This window comes from Notechis scutatus, chromosome 3 (genome assembly GCF_049901735.1).
Source record: "Notechis scutatus isolate UNSWTSFEM ecotype Mainland chromosome 3, rNotScu1.2, whole genome shotgun sequence".
NCBI lineage: Eukaryota > Metazoa > Chordata > Lepidosauria > Squamata > Elapidae > Notechis > Notechis scutatus.
The window spans coordinates 124,740,843-124,768,138 of record NC_142011.1 but is presented as its reverse complement, the minus strand read 5'-3'; the positions used below and the strand labels follow the sequence as shown (position 1 = coordinate 124,768,138).

The following is a 27,296-nucleotide window of genomic DNA, read 5'->3' as shown; positions in this document are numbered from 1 at the left end:
CATACTATTCTTGTATTGGGAATTAAATGAATACATATATATATATGTGTGTCTGTGTGTCTGTGTCTGTGTGTTTATAATTATATAATGACAAGAGCTAGCTGGCTTGGTGTTTTGGTTAAAGCATCAGGCTAGAAAAACTGGGAGGTTTAATCCTATCTTAGGCACAAAGCCAGCTGGGTGATCTTGGCCCAGTCACTTTCTTTCATCTCCTGGTTCCTAGCCTGATGCCTTAACCAAAACACCAAACTAGCTATCAATTTTACAGTTAGAAATCATTTAGGCTGTCAGATGATTTCAATGCAAATCCTTTGAGGTCTCACCTGCAGGTTTTGACATTTTCCTTTGAACCTCATTTAAGTCATATTCAGTGAACAGAGCTTTATTATTTTAATATTTCTTTTACAGTAGAGTTACCAAATCTGAACTTTAAAAAACAACAACAGCTGACCATTTGATGGCAACAAAGAATAAACAGGTATCTGTTTGTTGCCATTGAGTGTTCATCCAGATTTACAACTTGGATCTGATATCACTATTTGAGAGCCCCCACTTCCTCCTCAGAATCTATCTGCTTCTGGAAAATAGGGGATATTTGAAAATGATAAGGTGATCTGCAAATAGAGCAGAAGTTATTAAATACCACCATTTCCTCAGAGAAAAATAGGATTGATGTAGAATACAAACCAATATACAATATACCAGAAATAAAAGAATACAGTAGTCATTGAAATAAATATCAATTATTATAATCAGCTATGTTATATAGTCTCTGAAGTCTTCAACAAATGCTGGGAATTGAGTATCAATTCAAGCTTTAACCCAAAGTTTAAGAATACAGGTAGTCCTCGACTTACAACCACAATTGAGCCCAAATTTTCTGTTGTTAAGTGATACATTTATTAAATGAGTTTTATCGCATGTTACAGCCTTTCTTGCCACCATTGTTAAGTGAATCATTGCAGTTGTTAAGCTAGTAACATGGTTGTTAAGTGAATCTGGCTTCCCCCATTGATTTTCCTTGTCAGAAAGTCGCAAAAGATGAATGCATGACCCCGGGACACTGTAACTGTCATAAATATGAGTCAGTTGCCAAGTGTCTGAATTTTGATCACGACCATGGGGATGCTACAACAGTAATAATTGTGAAAATCTGTCATAAGTCACTTTTTTCAGTGCTGTTGTAACTTTGAAAGGTCACTAAAAACAAACTGTTGTAAATCTAGGACTACCTGTAGTCCAAATGCTGCTATAATTTATATGTGGTTCCAAGCAAAACTAATTTTGGTAAGTCAAATGTTAAAGTCAAATAGCTTTGTCAACTATCTTAACAATTTCACTGTTATAAAATGCTCCAAATATTATTCTTACCATTATTAAGTGTCATCTCTTGTACAAACATTTATTACTGCCAAATTTAGACTGCTAAATAACTTCTGGGACATCTTGATAGTGTTTATCAGTTTATTACAGTACTGAAGATTTGTGATAAAGCAGTTAAGTTTCAGATTCAACGGTTTATAATAATCTCTCCAAGATTTTTGTCAATTTTAATGTATATTTTATGGTGTTTCTTTTTTTCTCTTTTTTTTTCCAGTTCAGCTGAAGAACAATTTCACTGGCAAACACAAGGTAAAGTTTAATTTTTCAGAATTCAGAATGCTGAATCTAGTTGCTCAGAGGCTCTTTTTCCATGACTTGTTCTTAGATTGTGTTTTTCATGGGTCTACAATGTCTTGAACAGAAAAAGTTCAAAAAATGATTTTCAGTAGTACTTAAATGTTTGTGAGGTTTATAAAATGTTTGGATTTTTAATGACTTAAAAAGCATTATGACTTAAAAACATGATTTGATTTCCATACACGTCCTAAAACTAGATAAAGAGAACACACATACTTACTTGACTCATTTGTTTAATTGACTTTTCTTTGTCTAGTTTTAGGGTTTATATAGAGAACCGGCAACATTATTAATTATTTATTTATTCAGACATATTGAAAATTCAAACGGGTTCCCAAGCTTTTAAATACCATTGTATGTTGAGAATGACCTCTAGATTCTAGTTTTTGTAGTGAACTACTTACCTATTCCTGTATTTGAACAAAATGCAAATCAGTTAAAACTGAAATAAATCGAAGAGCAAAATCTATTTATTTGCACAACATCCCTACATGTTAGAGTGTGCAATATGTAAGCTTCTAGCTCCATTTTTGCAGCAAAGATCACACTATTGAAATGTGATGGTGAACTTTTGATTTACAGAAGCAGTTTCAGTTGCTTGAAAAAAATAGTAATAATATAGATTTGCTGTAACTTGCTGATAAGGTTAATGCAGATGTTTTTCAAATTAAAATACTTAATTAAAACATACAGGGAAAGTGGAATGAAAATATGCTCTTGAACCCTCCAGTGACATTCCAGTCCACTGAAATTATCAGTCTTTAGTATTCTTAAACTACTATTAGCAGTTCAAGCAGTTATAGAAATGGTACTGAAGATATCTGATAGTTTAATCAATTTGGTTTTTTAAAGGTTCTTATTTTCAGTTTTCCAAATTTTTCTTTATGTCTTTCCAGATTTTTGAAATATTTAAAATAGCATTTTGTTACAGATGGTCAAAAGGATATAGAAGATGAGCTTACAACTGGTCTTGAACTTGTGGACTCTTGTATTAGATCTCTACAAGAATCAGGAATACTTGATCCACAGGACTATTCAACTAGTGAAAGTAAGTTCCTCAAGAATTATTGTTGTTGTAGCCTACCGCAATTAAAATTGGTTAGTCTGTTCAGAAAAACATGATGCTTTTAAGATAAAAGGCCTCAGGGCTATTAAAGATCTTTTTTTATATAACCTTGAATATTTAAAAGCTAGTGGTATTCTCTGAGCTATTGCTTATGTGTATGTGTGTGTGTGTGTGTGTGTGTGTATACACACACACAATAATCATCACTCTTGTTTTAGAGCCTTTTTATAAAGCACACAAAAAGCAGCATGGGATTTCTTTATGTACAGATAGTTTACAGGAGGAATGTGTGGAAAAGAAAAAAGCACCAAGGGTTTAGAAATGTTATTTATTTTGGTAAGTCAAGATGATTAGCTTTTCTCCTCTATCAAATCATAGAATTAAGTTTTCAGAAGATTTTATGGGTAATATATGATCATCGAGAAGTTGGCTCCTTATTAAAGCATTAATTTATAATAAGAATTCATAAATAACCATTGTTTACGGAATTGCTTTTGAACTTCACTGATTCCAGTTATATCTGGTACTTTATTGCAATTGCCATAAGTTTATAACTGCAGTAGAGAAAGTCTAAACATATTATCCCTTCCTTTCTTTTTCTTCCTTCCTTCCTTCCTTCCTTCCTTCCTTCCTTCCTTCCTTCCTTCCTTCCTTCCTTCCTTCCTTCCTTCTTTCCTTCCATCCATCCACGTCAAATACTTCTTACTGATTAGTAAATAGAGCCTAAATATATAACTCCAATAAACTTTTTTTATATAAGGACCATTTTCCCCCCATTTTTCTGTTTCAATTATTACCTATGCTGGTATTGACATTCCTCTTTCCTGCTGCCTGGTTAGCAGAATTTACAGAAAGATTGGCCAACCATATTTTATTGTACTGGGATTCAATGTGTCATGAAAGTCAGAAAATTAACTTAGTAAATTATGATCAACGTAATCATGCTAAGTGTGGCTTGCAAATGGAGCTACATAGGAAAAGGACAGAGACTACTCATCAGACTTGGCATGCAAGTATAAATAGAAAATAAGAGGTGTTTGTTAAGCTTTTGTTTTCCTCTATCTTCTCTTTTTAAATTTTATACGAGTGTGTATTGTTTAGAATACATTGGTATTCTTTACATTCAAACCTCTTTAAGATAGTTTTGTATAAAAAGTAGGATGGTGCTGCCGCTGCTAATAATTTGGTCTCTGAATCAGATAGGAGCAGAAAAGTGACCATATGACAATCTACTCTGTTCTCTAATCCTCCTCAGTTTAAGTGCTACCTACCTGACTTTAAAAGATTTATCTTCAGTTCTGTATGTCCCGAGATATTTTGTATTTTACATGTTGGACTACAGTTATTTAAAGCTAATAAAGTCTGACCAATTAGCAGAGATGATGGGTATCAGTACAGTAATCAACATTGTTAGTTCTGCAGAGCTAGAAAGCAGAGTAAAGCATATATGTTATGTCAGCATAAATGCTTTCTAAGCAAGTTTCCACAGACTGAATGAGTTATCAGCCACAATGTTCAGACTTTCCTTTTTTCTTTGACCTCTAGATATGTGCATGTGTATGTGTGCTTATACACATCTTTCTAAGTTTTAGCAGCCCAGCTTTATTAGTTTCATAGAAAATAAAAGGTTTCAAAGGAGGCATATAATATCAGCTTGAGCATCTTACAATCTGAAGGGCTGTTTGTTTAACAAGGCATTCTTTTTCACAAGAGAAGAATTTAGGAATCGCTACAGGATATATATTTTTTTCTTTCCTTTTGGTACTGTCCATGAGGACAGGACAGGATGGCCTGGAGGAACATTGTCCATGGGGTTGTGATGGGTTGGACACAACTTTGCAAGTAACAACAACAGGAATTTGGGAATTTTCATTTAACAATGCTCAAAATGTAGCTGAACAAGGAACAAGTGGTCTAGAAGAATGTTTTTTTAATATTGGTGATTATGTTTTAATAAATATGCTTTATGTATTACTATGGTCCTGCATGTGTGTGTGTGTGTGTGTGTGTGTGTGTTTTACTTATGTGTATTAGTTAATTATGACTGGAAATTTTATGCTACTCCACTGGATTTCCAGATGGACAAAAATGGTGAACTTGTCTGTATCCAAACAGCAGAGATGATGTTGAAGTGGGGACTGCTGACCAAGTGGTGACCTTAGTTCAGTGGAGCTTCTCTGGGTAAAGAGAGGCCAAGAGATCATTAACATAGGCTCCTTGTGAGTAAACCCGCAGAATCCAGAGGGAACCTGCTGGTGACCCATAAGTAAGAGCACCAGGAGACTTGGAAGAAATATCAAGCTCGCAGCTTCAAGTGGAGCTTGCTAAAGAGCACTGGGTTCACCCAAACTCTATTTTCTAAAACACATTTTCATTACAATCCATAACCTACAGAAAACTTCATCTGGGGTGTGACTAAAGTGAAATGCAAAGAAATAGCTATAAGGATTTTAAAATAATTGAAAGCAAAAAGCTTACCAAGATTTTAAACTATGAAAATTTAAAACAACGGGATTCAATCAAATTTGGAAAATTATTTATTTTTTGAATTAAATAAATTTGAAAAACTTTTAACAAGTTTTTGGAAAAATAGAAATTTTGGAAACTGAACCGAAACAATAAACCAAGAGATAAAACTACCTAGAGTTGTTAAAGTCTTTACAATTTTTTCGGGAATTGGATAAAGAAAACATGGATTCAAAAGTGGATAAATACTGTACACTTTGTCAGAAAGAAAATAAGAGGCCGGTTTTACAACAACCATGAGAGAAAAGAACATACCTCGCTGATTGATAAACTTAAACAGAAAAAGACATCATTCAGATGAGACAAACTGGAAAGAGAGATTATAACTACTGTCTGTTGGGATGACGAGGGATACAACAAGAAGTACTGTACTTGTTTTAGACTAGAAGACCGGAAACTCTTTATACACTTTTTGTTGAAATTGGATAAAAAAATGACATGGCAATTTCTGGATTTGCTGATTAAAATGATTTGACTATGGGAAGAAGGTCTCAAAGAACATGAAGTATGTTTCTTTTGGTCTTAAAATGAAGGTAATTCAACATAATATTTGAATATTCACTTAGATTAGTGAAGATCCATGAAAATTTCAGTTGTTCTGATGGTCAGCTATATAAATAAGTTGGCTGGCTATTAATTTAATTATATTAGAAGTATACATCAGGTGAAGTGACAGTCATATGATATGGACTTTTACTATTTCCCCATTTGTACTTGCTCTTCAATGTTAGTTAATATGGTGCTACACATATATTTTAAAAATATTGTTTCAGTGGAAGCTTGGAATCAACTTCCAGTGGAGGTAGTGGGTCAATCATCAGTAACTGAGTTTAAACATGTTTGGTATAAGTACTTTTTTCAACTAACAAAATAACAAAACAAAACAAAATAATAACCAAATTACAGGAATATGCTTTGTTATTCGGAATAGCTTCATAATTAATTTGACTATATCTAATTAAATACATTCATTTTTAATAGTGGTTGGTATTTCATTTTTGAAAGTAGATATATTCATGATAAATAAGACTATAAATGGTCATTAGTTATGATGACTTTGCAGTACAGTACTGAAATCAATACGTCTCCTAAATTCAGTTAAGAGAAGGATATATACATGTAATCCAACAGAGCCAATTTTCATGTGCTGGGTGTGTGTGTATATAATGTGTGTGTGTATGTGATTGCATTTATTTAAGTAATTTATTGAAAAAACCTATAGATAAATACAGCTTTATGTGACAACTGCATAAATATGGAGAACTGCTCCATTAAATTGTAGGATACGAGATACAGTTTCTGTGGCCTTTCTCTTTCAAACTGTGACTTTAAAACAAATGCTAGAGATATGCATTTCTCTGCAGTTATAGTTATAAACATCAAATATGCCAGGTGTTTGTAATAACATGAAAATCTCTCTTTATGCAGTATGAAACATTATTAAGCTATTTTCATTTCATTAACAGTCTGCTTTCTGCAATTCCCCAATGAAAAATAACATCTTTTTTGTAGAATCAGCAACATAAGCTGGGATTTGCTTATGAAAATATTTGGTTCTTGTTTTTTTCAGATCTGTTTCTTCTACCTGTCACTTCCTCTTAAAGCATGATTAAGGGTACATGACGAAGGACTTAAAGCTACTTTATTAGGTGCATAAAAACAATTCAATCAAATTCTCCATTTTAAAAAAGATATCTATCAGATGGTTGAACAAGTACAATAAGATTAAATCTGGCATCCTAAACTGGTAGTTTGTTAATCAGTGAGAGTTACTTTATTACAATCTAGCAAGGTAACCTTATTCTGCTGATCTTGACAGCATCTTGAAACCAAGTGAGGAATATTTTAATCCCACCAAGAATAATCTGTCTGATTTCAAGAAAAGGAACCCTGAAGGTTGATTGGATAGAAAGATAAAAAGAAATTAATTAGAAGGTTTAACAATATGACACAATACGATAAACCTGGTATATTACAAGTGTTAATTGTAATGCAATTAACAATGCCAATGCTAGTATCTTAATATTGACATTACATGCCAGATACTGTCAGTTTGTATTTTATATTTACCATTTTGCCTTAAGAAAAATGAAAATGCTAATGAAAAACTTAACACAAGAAACATAACAATAGCCATAAAATAATTAAATTATTTTATCACTTAATTGGTTGCATTAATACAAACACATTGATTAAAATATCATTTTGACTGAAATTTCCGGTAACATTCTTCTGTGAGATTTTCCCCAAGAGAATTTGGAAATAGTTTTTCAATTCCACAATCCCAGTAATTCTTGTGAGTGGAAGCACTATTTTGTGATGGTTCACCTCCTTCCTCTGTGACTAGTTGTAGTCTGAGGGAGGGAAGAGCTATTGAGGCCTGGACCTCTACAGTTCGGGGTGCTTCAGCATTGTCCTTCCTCTTCAAAATCTAACTGACATCATTAAGGTCACCCAGTGACATTTTCTGCTAACACATAATGCCGTCACAATATTGGACTAGTATCTGAAGGCTGTAAAGGTTAGATAGGACTGAATCCTAGCAAGGAGTGAGTCTGACTCAATCCTAGCAAGGAGTGACTCTGAGTTTTTGGTCTTCACAGATCTGATAAGGTGTCCTTTCTGACTCTTGCTGGGATAGCATTACCCTGGACAGAGCTGGTATGCAATTGGGGAGATTCACCTTCATACAGATTCATCTTGTACACCAATTCCACCTACTTTGGGGTGGGTAAGCCTTGCTCAGTCACTTACTGTATGTTCTGGTTATCTTCCACATGAATTATTTTAACACTTTGTACATGCCTCTGCCCTTGAAAATCTTCCATACAAAAATCTCTTGGAGAGCTGTGCAAGTTTACTATATATTCCTGCCTGGTTCAGCATGTGGCAGCCCAGGTTAATTATAAGAATATATTACAGTATATTCATACTACACCACTACTACAACAGCTGCATTGACCATTATTTGCGGTAATTTCTGGGTGCAATTCAAGTTTTTGCTTTTCATCTTTCAGTGTATATTTCATGGTCTGAATATCTCCAATCCAGGATCAAATATGGCTGCCTGATATGATCAGGAGAGTGTGCTTGCAAAAAAAGGGATGCCTTTGCAGGTTATTTACACCACGCCCACTATCAAGGCTTAGGTGATGACCCCTTCCTGTGGAACAACTTCTGAAACATAATAAAAACATAGTTCTTAAAGGAGAGGGTTTGGGGACAATTGGAAATTTTTCAGATTCTGAAAGGTAGGACATTGGATTGGGGACTAATGGCTGTATTGTTTTGTTTGGGTTTAATCTTATATTGGTTGCATAGGCTGTTCAGAACCTATGAGAATTGAGAGGCATAGAAATGAAATCATCATTATTGACATCTATATAGCACTATAGTGCACCCAAATGTTTAGGATACTCTCAGAAATAACTGTGTTCAAAGACAGATTTATGAATAGTGCTTATTTATGTCTCTATTTCATCTGTTTCCATTTTTCCTGTTCCATCCCGTGCCTTTGCCATTTTTTACCATTGATGAGGATCTATAGAAAAAAAAACCTATAAAGAGAAACATATGCAACATATAAAGAAAGAGAAACTATAAAGACGTATCATGTAACAGCCAAGTAAATAATACAGAGAGAGCTCAGATATATACAAGCATTAGCAAAGTATTGTGTAATTATGCTTACTAGATCTAAAAGTAATTACTGCATGAGAGACAGTGCAATTTAGGCAACTGAATTAATCATGTATTTATCTGGTAATTATATAGTATCTTGTAAATAACCTGACATTACATTATAATTACCATCTGAAAAAAGCTAACTTAAAAGAAAGGAAGAAAAAAGGACAAAAATTTTAGCTCAAGGAAAAGAGAATATGTATTTATTTCTTTGAAAACTATATATTCCCTTCAAAGCACAATTTTTCCAGTCAACTTTTTGGAAGGGTACAAAAATCAAAGGCAATCTGAACCAAAGCAACACAGAATGTAACTTCTTGACAAGCTTGCCCATCAAATGACCTTTTCTAGTGATCATGATTGGTACTGAGCTTAATGAACCACATGATGAATACTTAGTCTAATGACGTATATACAGTCCATCTGAACACACAGGTGCATGGAAATACAGCATACTACAGAATTAAAGCAATGATATGCCAAGGACCAGAAGAAGAGCAAAACATTACAGATGAATAAAAACATCAAGATTCAGGACATCAAATTCCGTAATCAAAAATTGCCAAGAACAGTTGACCACTTTCCAATTTTTTTCTAAAATTGTTAATAATATTACATGGTAACATTGATGAGAACCAACTGGTCAGAATCAACATTTCAGGATTATAAAATAGAAGATGAAGAGGAGCATTGGCCCCGTGCATGTCAGTTGAATGAAGTGTGTGAGTGTGAAAAATGTAAGAGTTTATCATTCTATAGCTTACCAATTTGTTCGTTGCTTTTTATCTGCTATTTCTCCCATTACCATTTCTATACCTTTGAGAAATATATAATTGAGAAATGCGCTCAAGGAATAATTATATTTAAGCTTTGATTCAATGAATTCGTTATTGGGTAGTAAACATGATCTTATACCTAAAATATTATCAATAATTGTAATAAATTTTTCAAATAAAATGAAAAGTTAATAAAATAATAACAATATTGGTTAGCATTTATGTAAACCGTATTTTTATTTCTATATAATAGATAAAATAGCTGCTTCTGATAAAACATGGAAGAGACTCTTAAGTTCTTAAGATATCATAAAGAAAAATAATGTATATTTTCCTAAGATTATTGCACCTAACAGAATCCTTGTAATGTGTTTTGGACTCATTATATCTTTGATATATTATTTATTGATTGCTAACTGTATATCCTACCTTCCCTTCAGATACTCAAGTCAGCTTCGTTTTTCTTCTTATAACAGCAATTCTATGAAGTAGATTGAGAAGAGGGAAGAAGAGAGAGAAAAGAAGAGGGGGGGAGAGAGAGAGAGTGGGGAGAGACAGAGAAGGAAAGGGAGAGGGAGGGAAAGAGACCCAAATTCATCCAGTGACTTTAAAAATGTTCTGGAACCTTGACTTTCCCAGTCATAATCCAACATTTTAACCACTAGACCACACTGGTTGCTGCTGCTTTATTTCTGGCCTAATTTAAATGACTGATGTCTTTCAAACTTCTGAACCAAAACAGATTATCTTACAAAGTAGCACTTTCCAAATAGAATAGAATAGAATAGAATAGAATAGAATTGAATTGAATTGAATTCTTTATTGGCCAAGTGCGATTGGACACACAAGGAATTTGTCTTGGTGCAAATGCTCTCAGTGTACATAAAAGAAAAGATACATTCGTCAAGAGTCAAGAATCATAAGGTACAACACTTAATAATAGTCATAGGGAACCATAAGCAATCAAATCATACTGGAAACAGTCAATATAAATCATAAGGATACAAGTGACACAGTCATATAGTCGCAAGTGGGAGGAGATGGGCGATAAGGAGTGATGAGAAGCTTAATAGTAATAGTAGTGCAGACTTTGTAAATAGTTGGAAAGTGTTGAAGGAATTATTTGTTTAGCAGAGTGATGGCATTCAGGGAAAAACTGTTCTTGTGTCTAGTTGTTCTGGTGTTCTGTAGCATCGTTTTGAGGGTAGGAGTTGAAACAGTTTATATCCGGCATGTGAGGGGTCTGTAAATATTTTCACAACCCTTTTTTTGACTCATGCAGTATACAGGTCCTCAATGGAAGGCAGGTTGGTAATTATTTTTTCTGCAGTCCTAATTATCCTCTGAAGTCAGTGTCTGTCCTGTTGGGTTGCAGAACCAAACCAGACAGTTATAGAGGTGCAGATGACAGACTCAATAATTCCTCTGTAGAACTGTATCAAGCAGCTCCTTGGGCAGTTTGAGTTTTCTGAGTTGGCGCAGAAAGAACATTCTTCGTTGTGCTTTTTTGATGTTAGGTGTCCATTTTAGGTCTTGTGATATGATAGAACCTAGAAATTTGAATGTCTCTACTGTTGATACTGTGTTGTCTAGTATTATAAGAAGTGGTGGTATGGGAGGGTTTCTCCTAAAGTCTACCACAATTTCTACGGTTTTGAGTGTGTTCAATACCAGATTGTCCCGGTTACACCACGAGGCAAGTTGTACAACTTCCCATCTGTATGCGGATTTGTTGTTGTCTCAAATAAGACCAATCACTATTGTATCATCTGCTAACTTCAGTATTTTAACAGATGGATCATTTGAGATGCAGTCATTGGTATATAGAGAGAAGTGGAGAAAGCACACAGCGGGGGGGACTGTGCTAATGAACAGGTATCAGACAGGATTCTGCCTAGCTTCACTTGTTGCTTCCTGTCTGTTAGGAAGCTTATGATCCACTTACAAGTGTGTTCAAGTACCACCAGCTGGTTTAATTTGTAACCATTGTAACCATCTACATTTATAGAGATTCATGGAGATCTTTCTCCATCAAGTTGGATGTTTTTAGAGATAATCTTTTGGACTGTGGCCCTTGGCTGGGCAACAAACTTTCCAAAGAGGCTTATCAAGTTTTGGGATTGGGGGGCATAATATCAATCTGTGCAGATACATATTATAGTTATTTTTCAATGCATAATTTGAAAATCCCATTGGTAAAATATTTTGAATGCTTAGGGCAGAAATCTACTTCAGAGAGTTCTATGTCATTATTGGGGTTATTACATCCAGTAACACTCTCTTCAAAATGTCCATCATTATCACACTTACAGGGTTATTTCTACAATGGCTTAACATTGAATTCATCCTTGAAAAAATTAGAAAGCAAAAGCCGTGCATTTAATTAAAAATAACATGAAATTGCCATAAATGTAATTGGAGAAAGGAGAAGGCCCAAAAGGACCTCCTCAATCTGGCATAATGCTGATGCTGCTCTTAATCTATTATCCTATTTGATTAATATATAAACATTTAAATTGGCTAAAAGATGCCCCCAGTTAATTGGGCAGAACATGTTAATCATATTTGATTTTAGTATAAAGAATGAGATCTGTCCTCTCATTAGGAAAGAGCTCCCCAAGGCATGCTATTATGGCATGTGTGTGTGTCTGTCTGTCTGTCTGTCTGTCTGTGTCTTTGTCTGTGTGTGTGTGTGTGTAGTTATATAAAATAAAGATGTTTTTATCAATAATGTTTTTATTCAGCTACAGATTTAATAAAAACTATCTCTGGTAGAACATAGTTCTGACTAACTATAAAAATTACAAGTCTATGTAATTACAAGTCTGGATTAAAACATATTGATGGTTTGCCATTGGAATCTTCTGTGGTTTTTGTTTGTTTTAAATTTCTAATTTAGAAAATTTTACTGCTATAGGATTTTCGAATGGATGTCCCATTCCACTGTTCAAAGTTCAAATGTTCAGAGATTTTTTTTTATCAGATTAAACAAAGGTATTTCCACTTGCTATAGTAGGCTTAATTAATTACAATAACAAAATGACAGTATGGCTCCATGCGTGTACCTGCATGTATTTTTCTACTTATTTATAGCTTTTTCTCAGATTTCCCCTTCTCACATGTACACATTTCTGTAAACGAAACAATAAATTATAAGCTTATCAGATAGTTACCCAAATCAAACTAAAGCTGAATGTGATACTAAAGTTTTAAATTCTGTATTTTCTCTCTCCATATTTGTTAGATGGTCTAGTTAAGTCTAGATAAGAAACACAACCAGGAATATTAGCGCTGTCTTTTATTATAAGTTTGTGTTAAAATAGAATGCAAAACTGAAGGTATTTCCCCTCTCCTCTTTTTTTTTTTTTTTTTTTGCAATTTCTGGAAGAGTAGGGAGGGTCCCTTTGCAAGCTTTTTCTCTGCCTACAGACTGAATTGCCTATTATCAAAATGTTGCTTAGACCAGTGGCCCCCAATCTTTTGGGCACCAGGGACCAGTTTCATGGAGAGTGATTTTGCCCTGGACTAAAGGTTTTCTGTGCTGCCTGCATCCCACAGATGGAGCTTCACCCCCAAAAAAAAAAATATTAGTATTTGTGTGGGATCAGATTGGTATTCCAGTATAACAGAAAGTAGGGTTTAACATTTCTTCCAAAACTTACTTTCCTTGGAAATAGAGGCAGAAGGAGTAATTCAACACTATTTTAATATATTTCTTTTCCTATTTGATTTTGCCCTACAACTATTTCATTTCCCTGCTGGTTGTTTATTTTTGCCAATTAGATTTAGTAGAACAATATTTTTAAGTATACAAGTATTCTCTTATCTTTTGAAAAAGAATAACTTGAAAATCTTTAAATTGAACATGCTGTAGTATAATGTTATTTCTGACATTACATGATATGGAAAAAATTTTAAAAGGTAACTGATCATTCCAATTGTTTTTTTGAAAATACTTGGCTTTTCCTTTTACTGATACTTGAAATTATTTTCAATACAGGGCCCAGCCTTCTATCCCAGAGTGCCCTTCAGCTCAATTCCAAATCGGAAGGCTCTTTCCAATATCCATCAAGCTATCATAGCAACCAGACCCTAGCCCTTGGGGAAGGAACAGCATCCCAGCTCCCAGCCCGCAGCAGTCAAGCTAGAGCTTCTCTACAGAACTATGGTCAGGTATGTTTGGAGAAACAATCAAACTACTTTATATTAAGTAATGTTAAGATTATTTTGACTGAAAATATTTTACACGCATCAACAAAGTTCACTTACATATTAAAGAATGTGCTTCTATTTAGCATAGCGTAATTAATAAAATCAAGCTAACAAATAAACAAAGCATTTGCTGAGGTGCAGCGGCTGTGGAGAAGGTACAGGCTTTCTCTGAGGTAGCACCTACTTTATGGAAATATCTCCTTCCAGAACAAGTAAATGTAATTCACACCCTTCTGGCTTTTCAGAGTACACCTTTATTTCATTGTGCTTTTGGACAAATGCTGAATACTGCTGATGCTATGTTTTTTTAATAGAAATATTGTTAGATTACATGTTTATTTAATTGGATTAGTATTGTTTTTACTGGTCACAACCTCGAGTCCATTGGAAGTGAGGTGTAGCATAGAGAGGTCCTAAGATAAACATTTGTTTAGAAAAACTTATGATTGTATAATTTACCTTTAAGTTTATATAACTCTTGAAATTCTATGAGGGTTTTTAACTTCAGTTATACAAAACTCTGAAAATTAGAGCTATATAAAAGTTATTTTATTTTTATGATTCATTTGCACATCAATATGTGAGATTTACATCATTCAGACATCCAGAAGTGCCCAATACATGAATTTCAGAATACAAGGTATTGGGTCCTGCTTATGATTTGTCATTGCTGTGCCATACCATGATCCCCCACTAAAGCATTAAAGAAGTATATTGTAAGTGCGAATTATTATTCTCTGCTTGTTTTGAAAAGCAACATTGCCTTCTAAGATTATAAAGAAAGCTTGAGAATATTTTGGCAAAATAAAGATTCCTATTTGAAAAATATGTAGAACATGACCCAAGCATTTCCTAATGATTCTGGACATAGTGACACATTCTGCATTTTGAGAAACAACTATGAGCGTTATCATAAAACCACTGCAACAAAGAACATGCCAATTCACAGAACGGCTGTGTTTTAATGGCATAGCCAATCACACAAACAAACACACACACACATATATTTCACAGAAAACAAAGTGATAATGATATGAGAGGAATAACTTGCTCAAGAGCCTAATTACAAAGCAGTAGGGTCTGAATCACCAAAATATACATTTGTTGTTTAGGATAGTTATTTCACAGAAAGAAAATTTTATTTCTCTAAAAGCACATAGGAGATCCCAAAATCAGATTATATTCATTTGTGTTCTACAGATAAGTGAAGTGATTTTCAAATTTCAAATGAAGATCTTATCTGGCAGTTCTTTAATTTTAGTGTCCCTTCTGATTCAGGTTTTTTTTTTTTAACTTTTGCTATTTGTCAATGTATATTGTTTTTATATAAACCACATCTTTTGTAAGCCTCTTTGAACAATGATTTTTGCTGGTAGATAAAAATAGAAATGTTGTTTCTTAAAATACATAGATATAGTACATATACTACTATCTTTATTGATAAATTGTGGTGATAGGTTTTATACTTTTAGTATTTCTAGCTTTGGAGATGCTTCGTAAATAAGTATCTTCATTAAGTTGATGAAGCTCTTGACTAATTTACCTAAACACATTGCAGTTATAATGGCCATATCGATCTATTGCAAAAGCTTTTATCATTTCAATTCAAATGAACATTGGAAATACACACATCCTGTCATATTTTTTTAATTGGTCCTGATAGTTTTACTGCAGTCTCCAAGGTGGAATTCAAAGCACTTCATATTTCTCATTGTGCAAAAACGCTGATGTGAGGAAGGATCTAATACCTGACCACCTCAGCTAGCTAATTTGGTATGCAGTGAAAGGGAAGAAAAGTCTTAGTCACATAATTGTATTTTTTACTGTCACTGTGAAATATTTCTAGACTTTTCTAGACATTCTACAAAGTACCAATAACTCTTCTTGGTACTTTGTGGAGTTTAAGCTTGCAGAATTATTTGCTAGCCCAAACCATAGAACCTAATGTATTATATCTATATAATAATCAGAAAAAGCTATAGTAGATTTTCCCAAGATGTAAAATGATTGCACAGATTTCCAGGTCACATTTGACTGTGGTCTTTGATTCTTTGTTTTCTTTCTCCACTTTCCTATCAGGCATGTCTTTTCTTTTAGAAACAATTAAGTTTTTTCTCCACCAGTATGCTGAAAACAAAATGTTGAAGTGAAAAAGTGTTAATTCACTCAAGTTCTTAATATAACTTTTTTCATTTACTTAAGTAACAATCTTCAGAAATGATGTACATATTTATGGATCCAGACAAAAATGTTAGGGTTTCTGGCAGCTATTTACATATCTAATTAAGGAAGCTGATTTCAAAGAAAAAATGTTACTGTGGTTCAAACATACGTGTGTGTGTGTGTGTATGTGTGTGTGTGTGTGTATGTTAATGTGTGTATACTGAGAGGGAGGGAAGAGAAAATTTCCTACCCTTGTGTATGGCTTTTTAAAGACTTGAGCTTTGCTGTCTAACACTAAAAGAAACCCCACAATTCACACTATAACATACTTTGCCACCAAAATTATCTGGAATGATGTCAGTATTTGCATAGATAAAAAAAATTATCAATCTTTTTTTGTAAAGTTTGTTTAACAAGTTTTAGTTTGTTTCTGATGAAGATCCTTTAAAAGATATTTTAAAAGGAAAGACAATGGTTTATATAATGCATAATTAATTTAAGTGGGAATATACAGAAATGGATAAAGGAACATGCAACATTTAATTTCTGCATCAATATAAACAGGATAAAAAGCTTAAGCTCAGGAGCAAAACACAAAAATAAAGCACAAAGCATGGTGTTATTGTGTGAGGGTTTTTAATCGAACAAATTTAACCATGGCTGTATCAGTGCTATGGAACGTTTTTTTAAAGCTTGTTTTTAAAATGCTTATGGAACATTTTTAAAAACAGAGACTGTCCCAGGAAAATATTGAAAATGAATCAATGTCTAAAACACTGTAAGAACATACAAAAGATCACGCTCTAGTCAGTCACAGCAGAACATTAGATTTAGTCACATTAGATTTCACTGAATGATGATGTTCCAAGAACATGAATCTCCACATTCTCCATGCCATACCTAATTTTATAACCCCCTAATATGCCTTTTAGCTTTCTCTCTCTGAACTAAATGCTTTTAACTTTTCTTTATTAAAAAAATCAGATTCATTTACAATTGAGATTTACAATTACTTTTCTTTATCTTGGGAGTAAAGAATTGCAACTAGTATTCACAGTTGTAAACACTATCCCAAATGTGTTCATAACAAAAATACTTATTACTTAGACATAATTATAACAATAATATTTTTATTTGTTTCTTTCCTAGTTATATTCTAAACATATTCTAGTTAAATTTCCTAGGATGGCCCATATTACACTTCCGCTTCACCAACTTCATTAGCTATTAGTCTGCTTCTGAATGCACTTCAAACTGTTGGTTATGATCTCTAAAGCCCTTAATGGCATACGTCCAGGCTACCTAATAAACCACCTCATCCCACTAGGATAAGCCCATCCTATTTCCGGCAGAGAGGGCCTACTTTGGATCCCATCAGTCAAACAAGTGCAACTATTGGGATCCAGAAGAAGAGCCTTTTCTGCTACAACACCCACCCTTTGGAATATCTTACCTCTATAGTAAGTTTCACCCTCAGCCTCCTATCCTTTTGCAAGAGCCTGAAGACCTGGCTCTGCTGGTTGGCCTGGGGATGAAATGGGGGAATTCCACACTAGAGGTGGGTCCTAGATTGATGGCAGACTCCATCTCCCCCTTGCTTTCTGCTCTCCACCATCTATCTTTTTGGTTACCATGTTAATCTATTATTTTCATTGTGTTCCTTTGTCATTTTTTATTTTATTGTTCTATTGCTTTATTTTTATTTTATTTACACTCCTTTCATTTTTCTTTTATTATTGTAAGCCACCTAGAGTAGTCCCATGGCAACATAGGTGCAAACAAATTTAACAAATAATAAACATCATTTAACTTTTTCATAGTAGCTATATACTATGTTCACATTTTTATTTATCATATTATTTTCCTAATTAGGTTATGTACTAGTTATATTATTCCTCATTGGTCTGACATTCTGACCAAGTTAGGATGGACTTCAATCTCATCTGTTGTTAAACTTAATTTGAAATATTTAGTAAATGACCTGTGACCAACTGGTCATCATTTCAGAGATGTGTCCTTACCCGGATCCTCAACACCTCAGCACAAGGATGGGGATCCTTATCTTAAACAACTGGGCAACACTCAGAGATAGCCCTGTTGAAGGAGATAGATAGATATATATATTGCAGTCCAAAGTCATCACAATTAATGTCTCATGACATTTTGTATTGTGTCATGATCTTTTATCTAGCTGTGGATAGATGCTAGAGGTGCACCTTCATATGCCCTACAGGGACTGCACCTTTGAATATGAAGGTTGACAAGCGGAGCCCTTATGCCACCAAAATAGGCATATCACAGTTCCAACATCAAAGGTAAATGGCAAACATTTAGCCTAAAATCCACTTTATTCCCCATCCATGTGGTGATCTCATCTGCTTTTTGGCGGAGAGTCTCACCTCAGAAAGGGCTTCAATGGTTTCAAATTTGATGGAGGATCCAAATTCAACTTATTTCTTTTTTTTATAAAAAAATTATTTGGGTTTTCACAAAACATATACAAGTAAAAAAAAATTTTTTTGAGAATAGCATGGTCCCGGGTTATACTTCTCCATACAGACACAAACTCAATTTCATACTCATCTTTGTGTTCTATTCCATATCTTATTCCTATTTTAACATTTTCTCAATAATTTTTCCCTTCCCTTAGTTTTCTCAATCTTACTTTTAATTATCTCATTCCTTTCTAAATATATTATAATATATATATATATATATATATATATATATATATATATATATATATATATATATATATATCTTTTTCTAAGTTTCAATACCTTTCTAATCATTATATTTATACTTTTGTCTGTCCTGTTTCAATTTCATATTTTCTTTTCTCATTAAACAATTTTTTTCCCTGTAGTTACTAATTGGAGTATGACACCTTTGTACCTTTTAATTTTTATCCATTCAACTCTTATGTTTAAATAAATTGAAGTTTAATTCAATTTATGCCTTTACAATTATAACATTCAATATAACATATAACTTCCAGTCGAATTCTGCTTGGTAGATTCTTAAAATACGCAGTAAGTCAGTGATGGCTAACCTTATGACACGCGTGTCACTCGTGACACGCCGAGGCACTTTGACTGACACGCCTGTTTGTGTGGGGAAAACCTGCACATTTAGAGGCTGCCTGTGCTCTGCTCCAATCCCTGCTCCCTGCTTGTTGCGTGGAGGCGTGGTGTCACCGCTGCCGCAAGATCTTTGCAGCAGAGAACCAGTTTTAACCGCCATAAACTGAGGTTTGTCAGTTTCATTACCTCAGGAACGCTACAGGAGGAAAGGAGATCCATGAGGTTCACAGCCCTGTAAGGTGGCCTTCCGATCCCCACATCCTGCACCTGCAGCCCTGAGACCAGGGAGACGAGTTTCACAGCCCTGTGTGATCACCCCAGCCCAGTCCGTCATAAACCAAATTATTGATATTTCTTGAAGTGACACACGACCCGAGGAAGGCTACACTTTTTCCTGATTTTTGACACACCAAGCTGAAAAGGTTAGCCATCACTGCACGAAGTTCTTAAAGAGAAAATATATATATAACAATAATAAATAAAATACTTATTCTATTCCAATTCAGCTCTATCATTAATGTTGGTTATAATCTTTGACATCTTTAACATTTCTTTTCAATAGGGTATCATACTTCTAGGAACACTTATAATATTTCCATAATTTTTTCATGTTTCTTTCATATTCCTCTTCACTTACATTTTTATAACACATTTATAATAATTAAAATGGTCCCCTCCTTTCCTAATTTCATTATCTGATTCTCTTTATTTCATTTATTTATTAAACATTCCATTACATTACAATGAGTATTTTATCTATCATTTTAATCACACTTGTTTCATATTTTCAAAGTTCATTTCTATTTCTAATATAACAATACTATCTTATGTACCCTTGCAGAATCCCCGTTTCAATTAAGTTTTCACCAATTATCTCTGTGTCTTCTAAATAGGCTTATACCCTTAATCCTTGTACGTTTTCCCTGTTTTTCTATGTCCTGTTTCTGTCCTTTATAATTTCTTTTCCTTTCCCTCTTCCCCCTCTTCTTCTCCCTTCCCTTTTTGACCCCTTCTCTCTCTAATTCTGATTCTCTCTTCTGCAATCCTCTCTTCTGTTTCTTCCTATGTTGTAATTACTTTTCAAACTATTCTTTTTGGGGGTTGTTTCTTCAGATCTTAAATTTTTCACTCTCCCCCCTTTCCTTTCCCCACATAGAAATACTTGGTCATTGAAGATGGCTTCTTCTTTATCCCGCCCTTCTTGTTCTACAGGCATTTCTTGTTGTTTCTCATAGTTCAGGATCTCCATTTCTAAAAATTGAAATACAAAGCCAAAAGAATCTCTTCCTTCTTGTGCATCTTCTTTCTGTTTTTTAAGTTCCATTCTCAATTCTTCCAAGAGTGATACCATTTTAAAAACTTTTTTATAAAAAAAATTAAAAACTTTTAAACAACCACCCGATTAATTTTAGTCCTTTAGATCCAATAGCCAAAAATCCAAAAATCACCAAGTAATCCAAATAATCCAAAGCTGTTTCTTCTTGCTTCTTTTTTCTACTTTCTCTTCCTGAGGTTCTCTTATCTTGTTACAAAGTTCCAGTTAAAATGTATCTTTTAGGAATCTTGTTAAAGTTTCACTGTTAATTCCTTTTATTTCCAGGTGGTCTCCTCCATTTTTCCAGATCCCACCTTTTCTTTTTTTCCTTTTAAAAGTTTTTGAGAATCCAGAAATCTTTATTATCCCTTTGACATTTTATTTTCAGCTTAAATGCCTGTTAATGTCAAAGTGGATTTTTGCCAGTTTCTTGCTTAAATCTCTTAGTTGTCAATATAGGGAAGAAAAGAAAAAAAAAACCCAAATCCTTTCTCTTCCCTCTCTCATTCACCGCTTCAAACTCTTCTTTGGGAACAATGTTGTTCTTTATAATTCAAATTCCAGGGTACCTTATATTGTTGCTTTTTCAGTTCGACCCAGTCAGCCAAAACTTTCTCTTCTTATCTTCCTCCTGCACATTCTTTTCCGGTCGAGTTCTTCTTTGAGGTAGCCATTTCTGACCATCGCTGCAACGGCCTTCGGGAAAGGGAGTAATGGCCAACTGGGGAGGAGAGATGCGACTCTCCTCGACCCTGCTGGCAGTCTCCCCCCTCTTCATCACCTCTACGGTCTGGCTTAGCCCCAAAATCAGCCAGCTCGGGGCACTCAGCGGTGAGCACAGATTGAAACTGCACATGATCAGAGATTTCGGTCTGTTGCCGAAGAAGCTCAAACCGGACGCCCCAAATTCAGCTTATTTCTGAAATCCCAGATCAGTTAATCAGTGGAATGGCTTGCCTTTAGAAGTTGCAGTTGTTCCATCACTGGAGGTTTTTAAGAAGAGATTGGACAATCAGTTATCCGGAACGGTATAGGGTCTTCTGCTTGAGCAGGAGGTTGGACTACTTTTTCTTTTCTTTCTTTCCTTCTTTCTCTTACTTTCCACATTGATTCTTAGTATGACTGAAATGTTGACTAAAAACATATAGAATTAAGAGTCTAAAATGACACTAAATTTGTCAGAAGCATATTTAATCAGTAAGGTAAACAATCAGTAAACAATTGTCAGCACAACAATAAATGAAAGGGGATGCATGCAAATTGTATATTTCACATTGTATATACACCTTTATGTATGGGTAGAAGTATGATAAAGTAAACAGGTAGGTAGGTAAGTAGATAGATAGATAGATAGATAGATAGATAGATAGATAGATAGACAGACAGACAGACAGACAGACAGACAGACAGACAGACAGACAGATACAGACACAGACAGATACAGACAGTCACAGACAAGCACACAAATGTCTAGTTTTTCTCATATGCTTTATTATAATCTACTTTTTTAATACTCATGATTAGAATTAGTGTATTTTATTATTTAATGCAAATCTCATAATCTCTTATTTATTACATCTCTGTATTCTCTCATTCCTTAAAGATATAGGCTTTGTAGATATGTCTGGAAATATTAATCAAGTTCTCTTCTACAAATGCCTCTTCTCCCTAACAATAAGAATTAAACTAATGTAAATGCAATCTGTTACTGTTTCATGACAAAATCAGCTGATTGACTAAATACAGATAGTCCTCAATTTACAATCTGTCACTGGATAATTGTTCAAAATCACAATGGGACTAGAATAAGTAATTTACACCCTATAAAGCATGCCCGCCACAAATACACCAAAGTTACATGACCGTAATTCAGATGCTTTGCAGCCAGCTTGCCTTTATAACCACCAGTAGTTGCAACATCCAATAGTTACATGACCGGGATTTGCAAGTTTTTTTCCAGGCTTCTTTACTACAGTCATGAATTCAGTTTATGGTTTGCATTTCAATCTGAACATTGATATAAATACAGGTTAACAGATGACTTTATCAAATTATAGAAGAAATAGTTTCTAAACCAATCATTATTAATGTGATTTATCTTCCAATCTCATTTCACATTCTTTCTCAGAAAATATACTTTTAGGGAATAATTTCTCTTTCTTAAAAATATAAAAGCCCTTGATTCTCTTCATTTCCATTCCATTCCATTCTTTAGGATTAAGGAATGAAAACATTAATTTTTAACGATAGCCTCAGCCAATGTATGAACTGTATCATAGGAGTGGGATTTAACTTTTTATCATATTAACTGCCAGTTTCTTCAGTTTATAAATTGCTTGCAACCTTGAAAATAATAGGTAGTGATTACAATATCACCTGGCACAAAGTATACTCTATCTTCTCATTGCCAGTCTGCCCTGTGTCCCAAGGAACTACTGTTACTGTAAGAGTTTTTGGATTTTCTCTTTGTGATAACAATCATAGGAACTTTAGTTGTAACCTAAAATGCATCTCACATAATATAACTTCCATATGTCTATATATAATTCTTTTTATCATAAAGCAATTTTACCATATGACTTGAAAAAAAGGCAAAAGATATGTAAAACTTATATAACTAAACTGTTAGCTTATGTGTTCAACACTACTCATAAATACTGTTCAGCACCATATTAATTCACAAGGAATAATGCAGTTGACTGTAGAAAGACTAACAACAGGAATAGTAAATCTCCAGAATTGTATCTGAAATCACATATTTTACTCCTGAAGAATTAAATGTCTGAGACATATTTTATCACTGATCCAGCTATCTACTCTTAAGGCTCACATTGTATTGCCTGGAGATTTTATTACATTCTTGTACAATAGAATCTCCAGTTAGATTTCTGATTGCTTTCCATGTAGCAGGCAAAAATTTAGTTGTTAAGCATGAACATAAAAATTTAATGTATGGATAAATACCTTTGTTTTAAAGGTTTTAAAAAGATAAAGATTAATCGAAATTCATATATAGTAAGAAAAAAAATCAATGAGAAACATAAAAGTACAAAAATGGGAAAAAGTAAATGAAAAATAGAAAACTAAGAATAAAAATGAAAGGAAGTGGCTTCCAATTTTTTTTACAGTTAGTGGCAGTACAATTATAAACTTACCTTTTCCTGTACAGTTATAACTCCCTTCTTTCTGTAATCTATCTAATCAAAAACTATAGACCATGTTCAATTTTTTCTGTTAATACAAAAGTTTCCAATCAACAGTAAACATACTGTTTTTTTCTCTGATTAACAAGAATTACAGGATTTTAAAGATTACAACTGAGACTAAAGGCATTTTGGGGGGAAGGGAGGTTTGATGAACAAAGAGTTGAAAAAGTCATACAATTTAGCAGCTAGATTGTTGTATATACAAAGATTGAAAGATTCAGCACTATCTGCAATGGAGGAATGGTTGGTGAAGATGATAGAACTTGCTGAGATGGCTTTTTCTCAATTCACTTGAAATTGTTTCTTCCATACATTTTGTTGAGAATTCATGCTGTTCTGGATTGCCATGGCATTTATTGTGGTGCTAAGAGGCTTAGGAAATAAATCAGTAAATAATTCCACTTGTTTTAAAGGTGGAATTAAAACCTGCTGAGAGCCACACAGAATGGATTAAAACCCCTTCACCATCCCTCTGAAATCATAGGGCAAAAGCTATCTTCAGGTATTTTGCTAAGTTCATCATTAAAGAGGGTAGAAAACAGGTTGAATACTTAGCAGTTCCTCTTTATTTTCATTGAATACCACTCTTTAGTCTGAAGAACAATTGACTTAGCACTTGCCTGATTCAGGAAAATGCTCCACCCCAAAAATATGTTCATACAAATATTACTATTTAAAGATATATACCCCCACCTTTTTTTAATAGAAGCAGTCAAGGAAGATTACAACCATAAAGTTAAAAATGCAAAATTCAACAATAAAATCAATATAATTAAAATTAAAATCAAATGCTCGTAATTATAATCAGTTTAAAGCTTTAAAAAATTGGCAAAGAGATTCATCATTGCCATTTTCTTAAATAATAGAAGAATAATGCATCCCTGGAGAAAGCATTCTGAGAGTCATATAGGGAAGATCTGTTTCCATCTTCCAAATGGCTGAATTTATGGTATCAATGGCATCTTCAAAAGGGCCTCTCCTGGTGATCGGAGTAATTATGCAGGTTCACAGTGGGAGAGATGTCCCTCACATACTAAAGCGCTTCTTCATATCTTCAGTTGTGGGAGAACTAAATGGGGTCAACGTGTACTCCCCATTGTATACCAGTTTGAACTTCTCCATATATTCAGTTGAAAAGGTCATATTAAAAACTACTTCAGCATGTTCTATGATCTCCCCAGTATCTGTGATATCTCTATGAATATATTGTTCCAAACAACGGAAAAGACCATGAAATGTAGAGTCCCAGTTCCTTAATTTCTAGACTTCAGCTGTTATGCACTGGTAAGGAATACTGCAACTGAAAGCCTATCAACTTTCCACGGAGCCCAAGAGAGGTAAACCAGTGCAAAATCCAGAAAGCTTCCTATTGAATATTTCAAGAGATTTATCCTGAAGTGAAATTAAGCAATCATTCATATCAAAATAAAATAACCAGAAATACATGCCCAACCTACTGTATTTGAAATACCTGATTGTATTCTAAATCCATAGTTAAAACAATCTTAATTGTTAAATATTTTAATATAAAAAATCTACCTATTTTTAAAAAAACATTGCTTTGAAACATTTGCAGGCTCATTTAATAGAAAACATTTAAGAGAAACACATATAATAATTTTTTTATTATTTATTTCCAACTACACATCCTTAAGCTTGCTGAAATAATTTGCAGATCATATATGCTGAGCCATAATCTGGTTTGACTGATTCACAAATAGCTTTGCATATTATACAAAGCCAAAATTAATTGCAAATTTACCATTATAATGGTTATGGGTTGAATAAAATAAAGCAAAATTCATCTGGGATGAAAAGAGATATTAAAGATATTTTATATTAATTTTCATTGAAAAAGCCCCTAATTTTTGCAAGAATGTATCTGTTCTCTTTTATCGTACTTCTCTATTTGATTTTGAACAGAAAAAAATGAAAACGAAAGAAAAGTGTCAATTTCCAATATTTAGAGGCACTCTTCATTGTTTCAAATGAAATGTCTACATGTTGAAGAAAAACAAACAGAAAGGGGTGTTGCCATAAAAAATATTTTTAAAAACCGAATGTGCTGTTTGATGGAATGCTCAGCTATCTCTCAATCCAGTTGCAGTTATTAGAGGATTTTAATGTTACAAGATTAACAGCTCTGGTTAATCTCTTCAGTCTAAAATGTCTGATGGAAACTAAAATGCCGTCTACATTGAGAGATAAAGATATTTTATTCTTTAGTGTTCCAGAAGAGGTTTAGGCACATAATTGAAATTTATAACAGGAAGCAACTGCTGAAAACTTTATTTTCCTCCTTATCTCTTTTACAAGATTTAAAGCAAATTCCATATATAACTGGGGAGGTCCTGTAACCTCATGCAGATATGCCTCACAAGGTATGGTTTTTATTCAAGATGAAATTTCTATTTGAATTGGATCCAATATTGATTTCAAAATTTTCCACAGCTCCATGTCAACCCTCACTTTCTTATATTCCTGGTAAATAAATAATAACTTTTTCAGTTTGGAAGGGATACTTGTATAAGATTCTTGTATACAAAAGATATCTGTATGCCCGTATGCATGCACATACACACATACCCATATTGGTATACATATTGAAACAGAGAACACAAGAGATGAAGAACTAGATGGTTGTGTGCAAAGCTAGTGTTTTAGGGTTTGTTTGTTTTTTACATTTTCTTCTCCTTAATTCACTTCAGTTTTCATTGTATTATTTATTTCAAGTTGAAACAAAATTCTTCTACATTTTCAGGAATTGGATTTGAACCCAGCTACTATTTTATAAAAATAATTAGGTCCTGTCCAATTGGCAAAGAGGATGCCCACACCAGTCCACACTGCCTTTTATTTTTAGCTTTCTCAGAGTGGTTTTGTACATTGAAAGTTTCATAGATGCTTTTAAATTTTAAAATGCATGTTGCAATCTCAGCGATTATTTTCAATCTCTAGAATCAAACTGAAGTCATATATTTAGATGAATGACAAAACTTTACCATGAATCAGCAAAAAAAATGCATGTAGTCTAGCATCCTGTTACTAATGCCATCCATCCAGATGATGGTAATTTATATGATGCATGTTGCTTGCTCCAACTGGTATCCAAACATGCCCTTTTCTAAACTCAAGGCTGAGCTAACCTTACCACAGTTATCCTACATGAATTTGTTCAACACATTTTCTAAATCTGGTGTCTTCCAGTTGTATTATATAATTTTCATTCCCCAAATTTCCAGCCAATACCTATTGGCTGAGAATGGGACTCCCAACCCATCTGGGGAACATCAGGTAGAAGACAAATGTTTTAACCCTTGCTAACTTTATCAGCTGTAAACAAGAAGCCATCCATATAGTTTGATATAAACTGATTTTACACAAACATTTACTCAGGTATAGCAATATACAATATTTCTCTGGATACATGTCACAGTCCTTACTCTCCTTTAAAAAGAAAGAAAACAACTTAGCCTACTCCCTTTTGCTTCTTAATATGACTGCATCCAGGTTCCCCTTCCATCTGTGTATGAACTGATGAAGAATGGGCAAATAGATCCTCACTTGAAATTCCTCAGTTTTCTT

At 33.7% G+C, this 27,296-nt stretch overlaps 1 protein-coding gene across 17 annotated transcripts in view; it reads left to right on the top strand.

Moving 5' to 3' along the window:
* The window catches only part of CTNND2 (catenin delta 2), a 492,160-nt gene that overhangs the window by 231,878 nt on the left and 232,986 nt on the right, over nt 1-27,296 (top strand). For 16 of the 17 annotated variants that reach the window (XR_015748772.1, XM_087961146.1, XM_087961145.1 and 13 more), the window contains 3 exons: nt 1,598-1,632; nt 2,612-2,728; nt 13,733-13,905. Coding sequence is in view for 16 of the 17 variants with exons in the window: in XM_087961146.1 (XP_087817272.1) it covers nt 1,598-1,632; nt 2,612-2,728; nt 13,733-13,905 (325 nt within the window). In the remaining variant the exon portion in view is untranslated. Of the gene's footprint in view, nt 1-1,597; nt 1,633-2,611; nt 2,729-7,909; nt 8,000-13,732; nt 13,906-27,296 lie in introns of those variants that run through there. The other variant, XM_087961156.1, reaches the window with a different exon arrangement.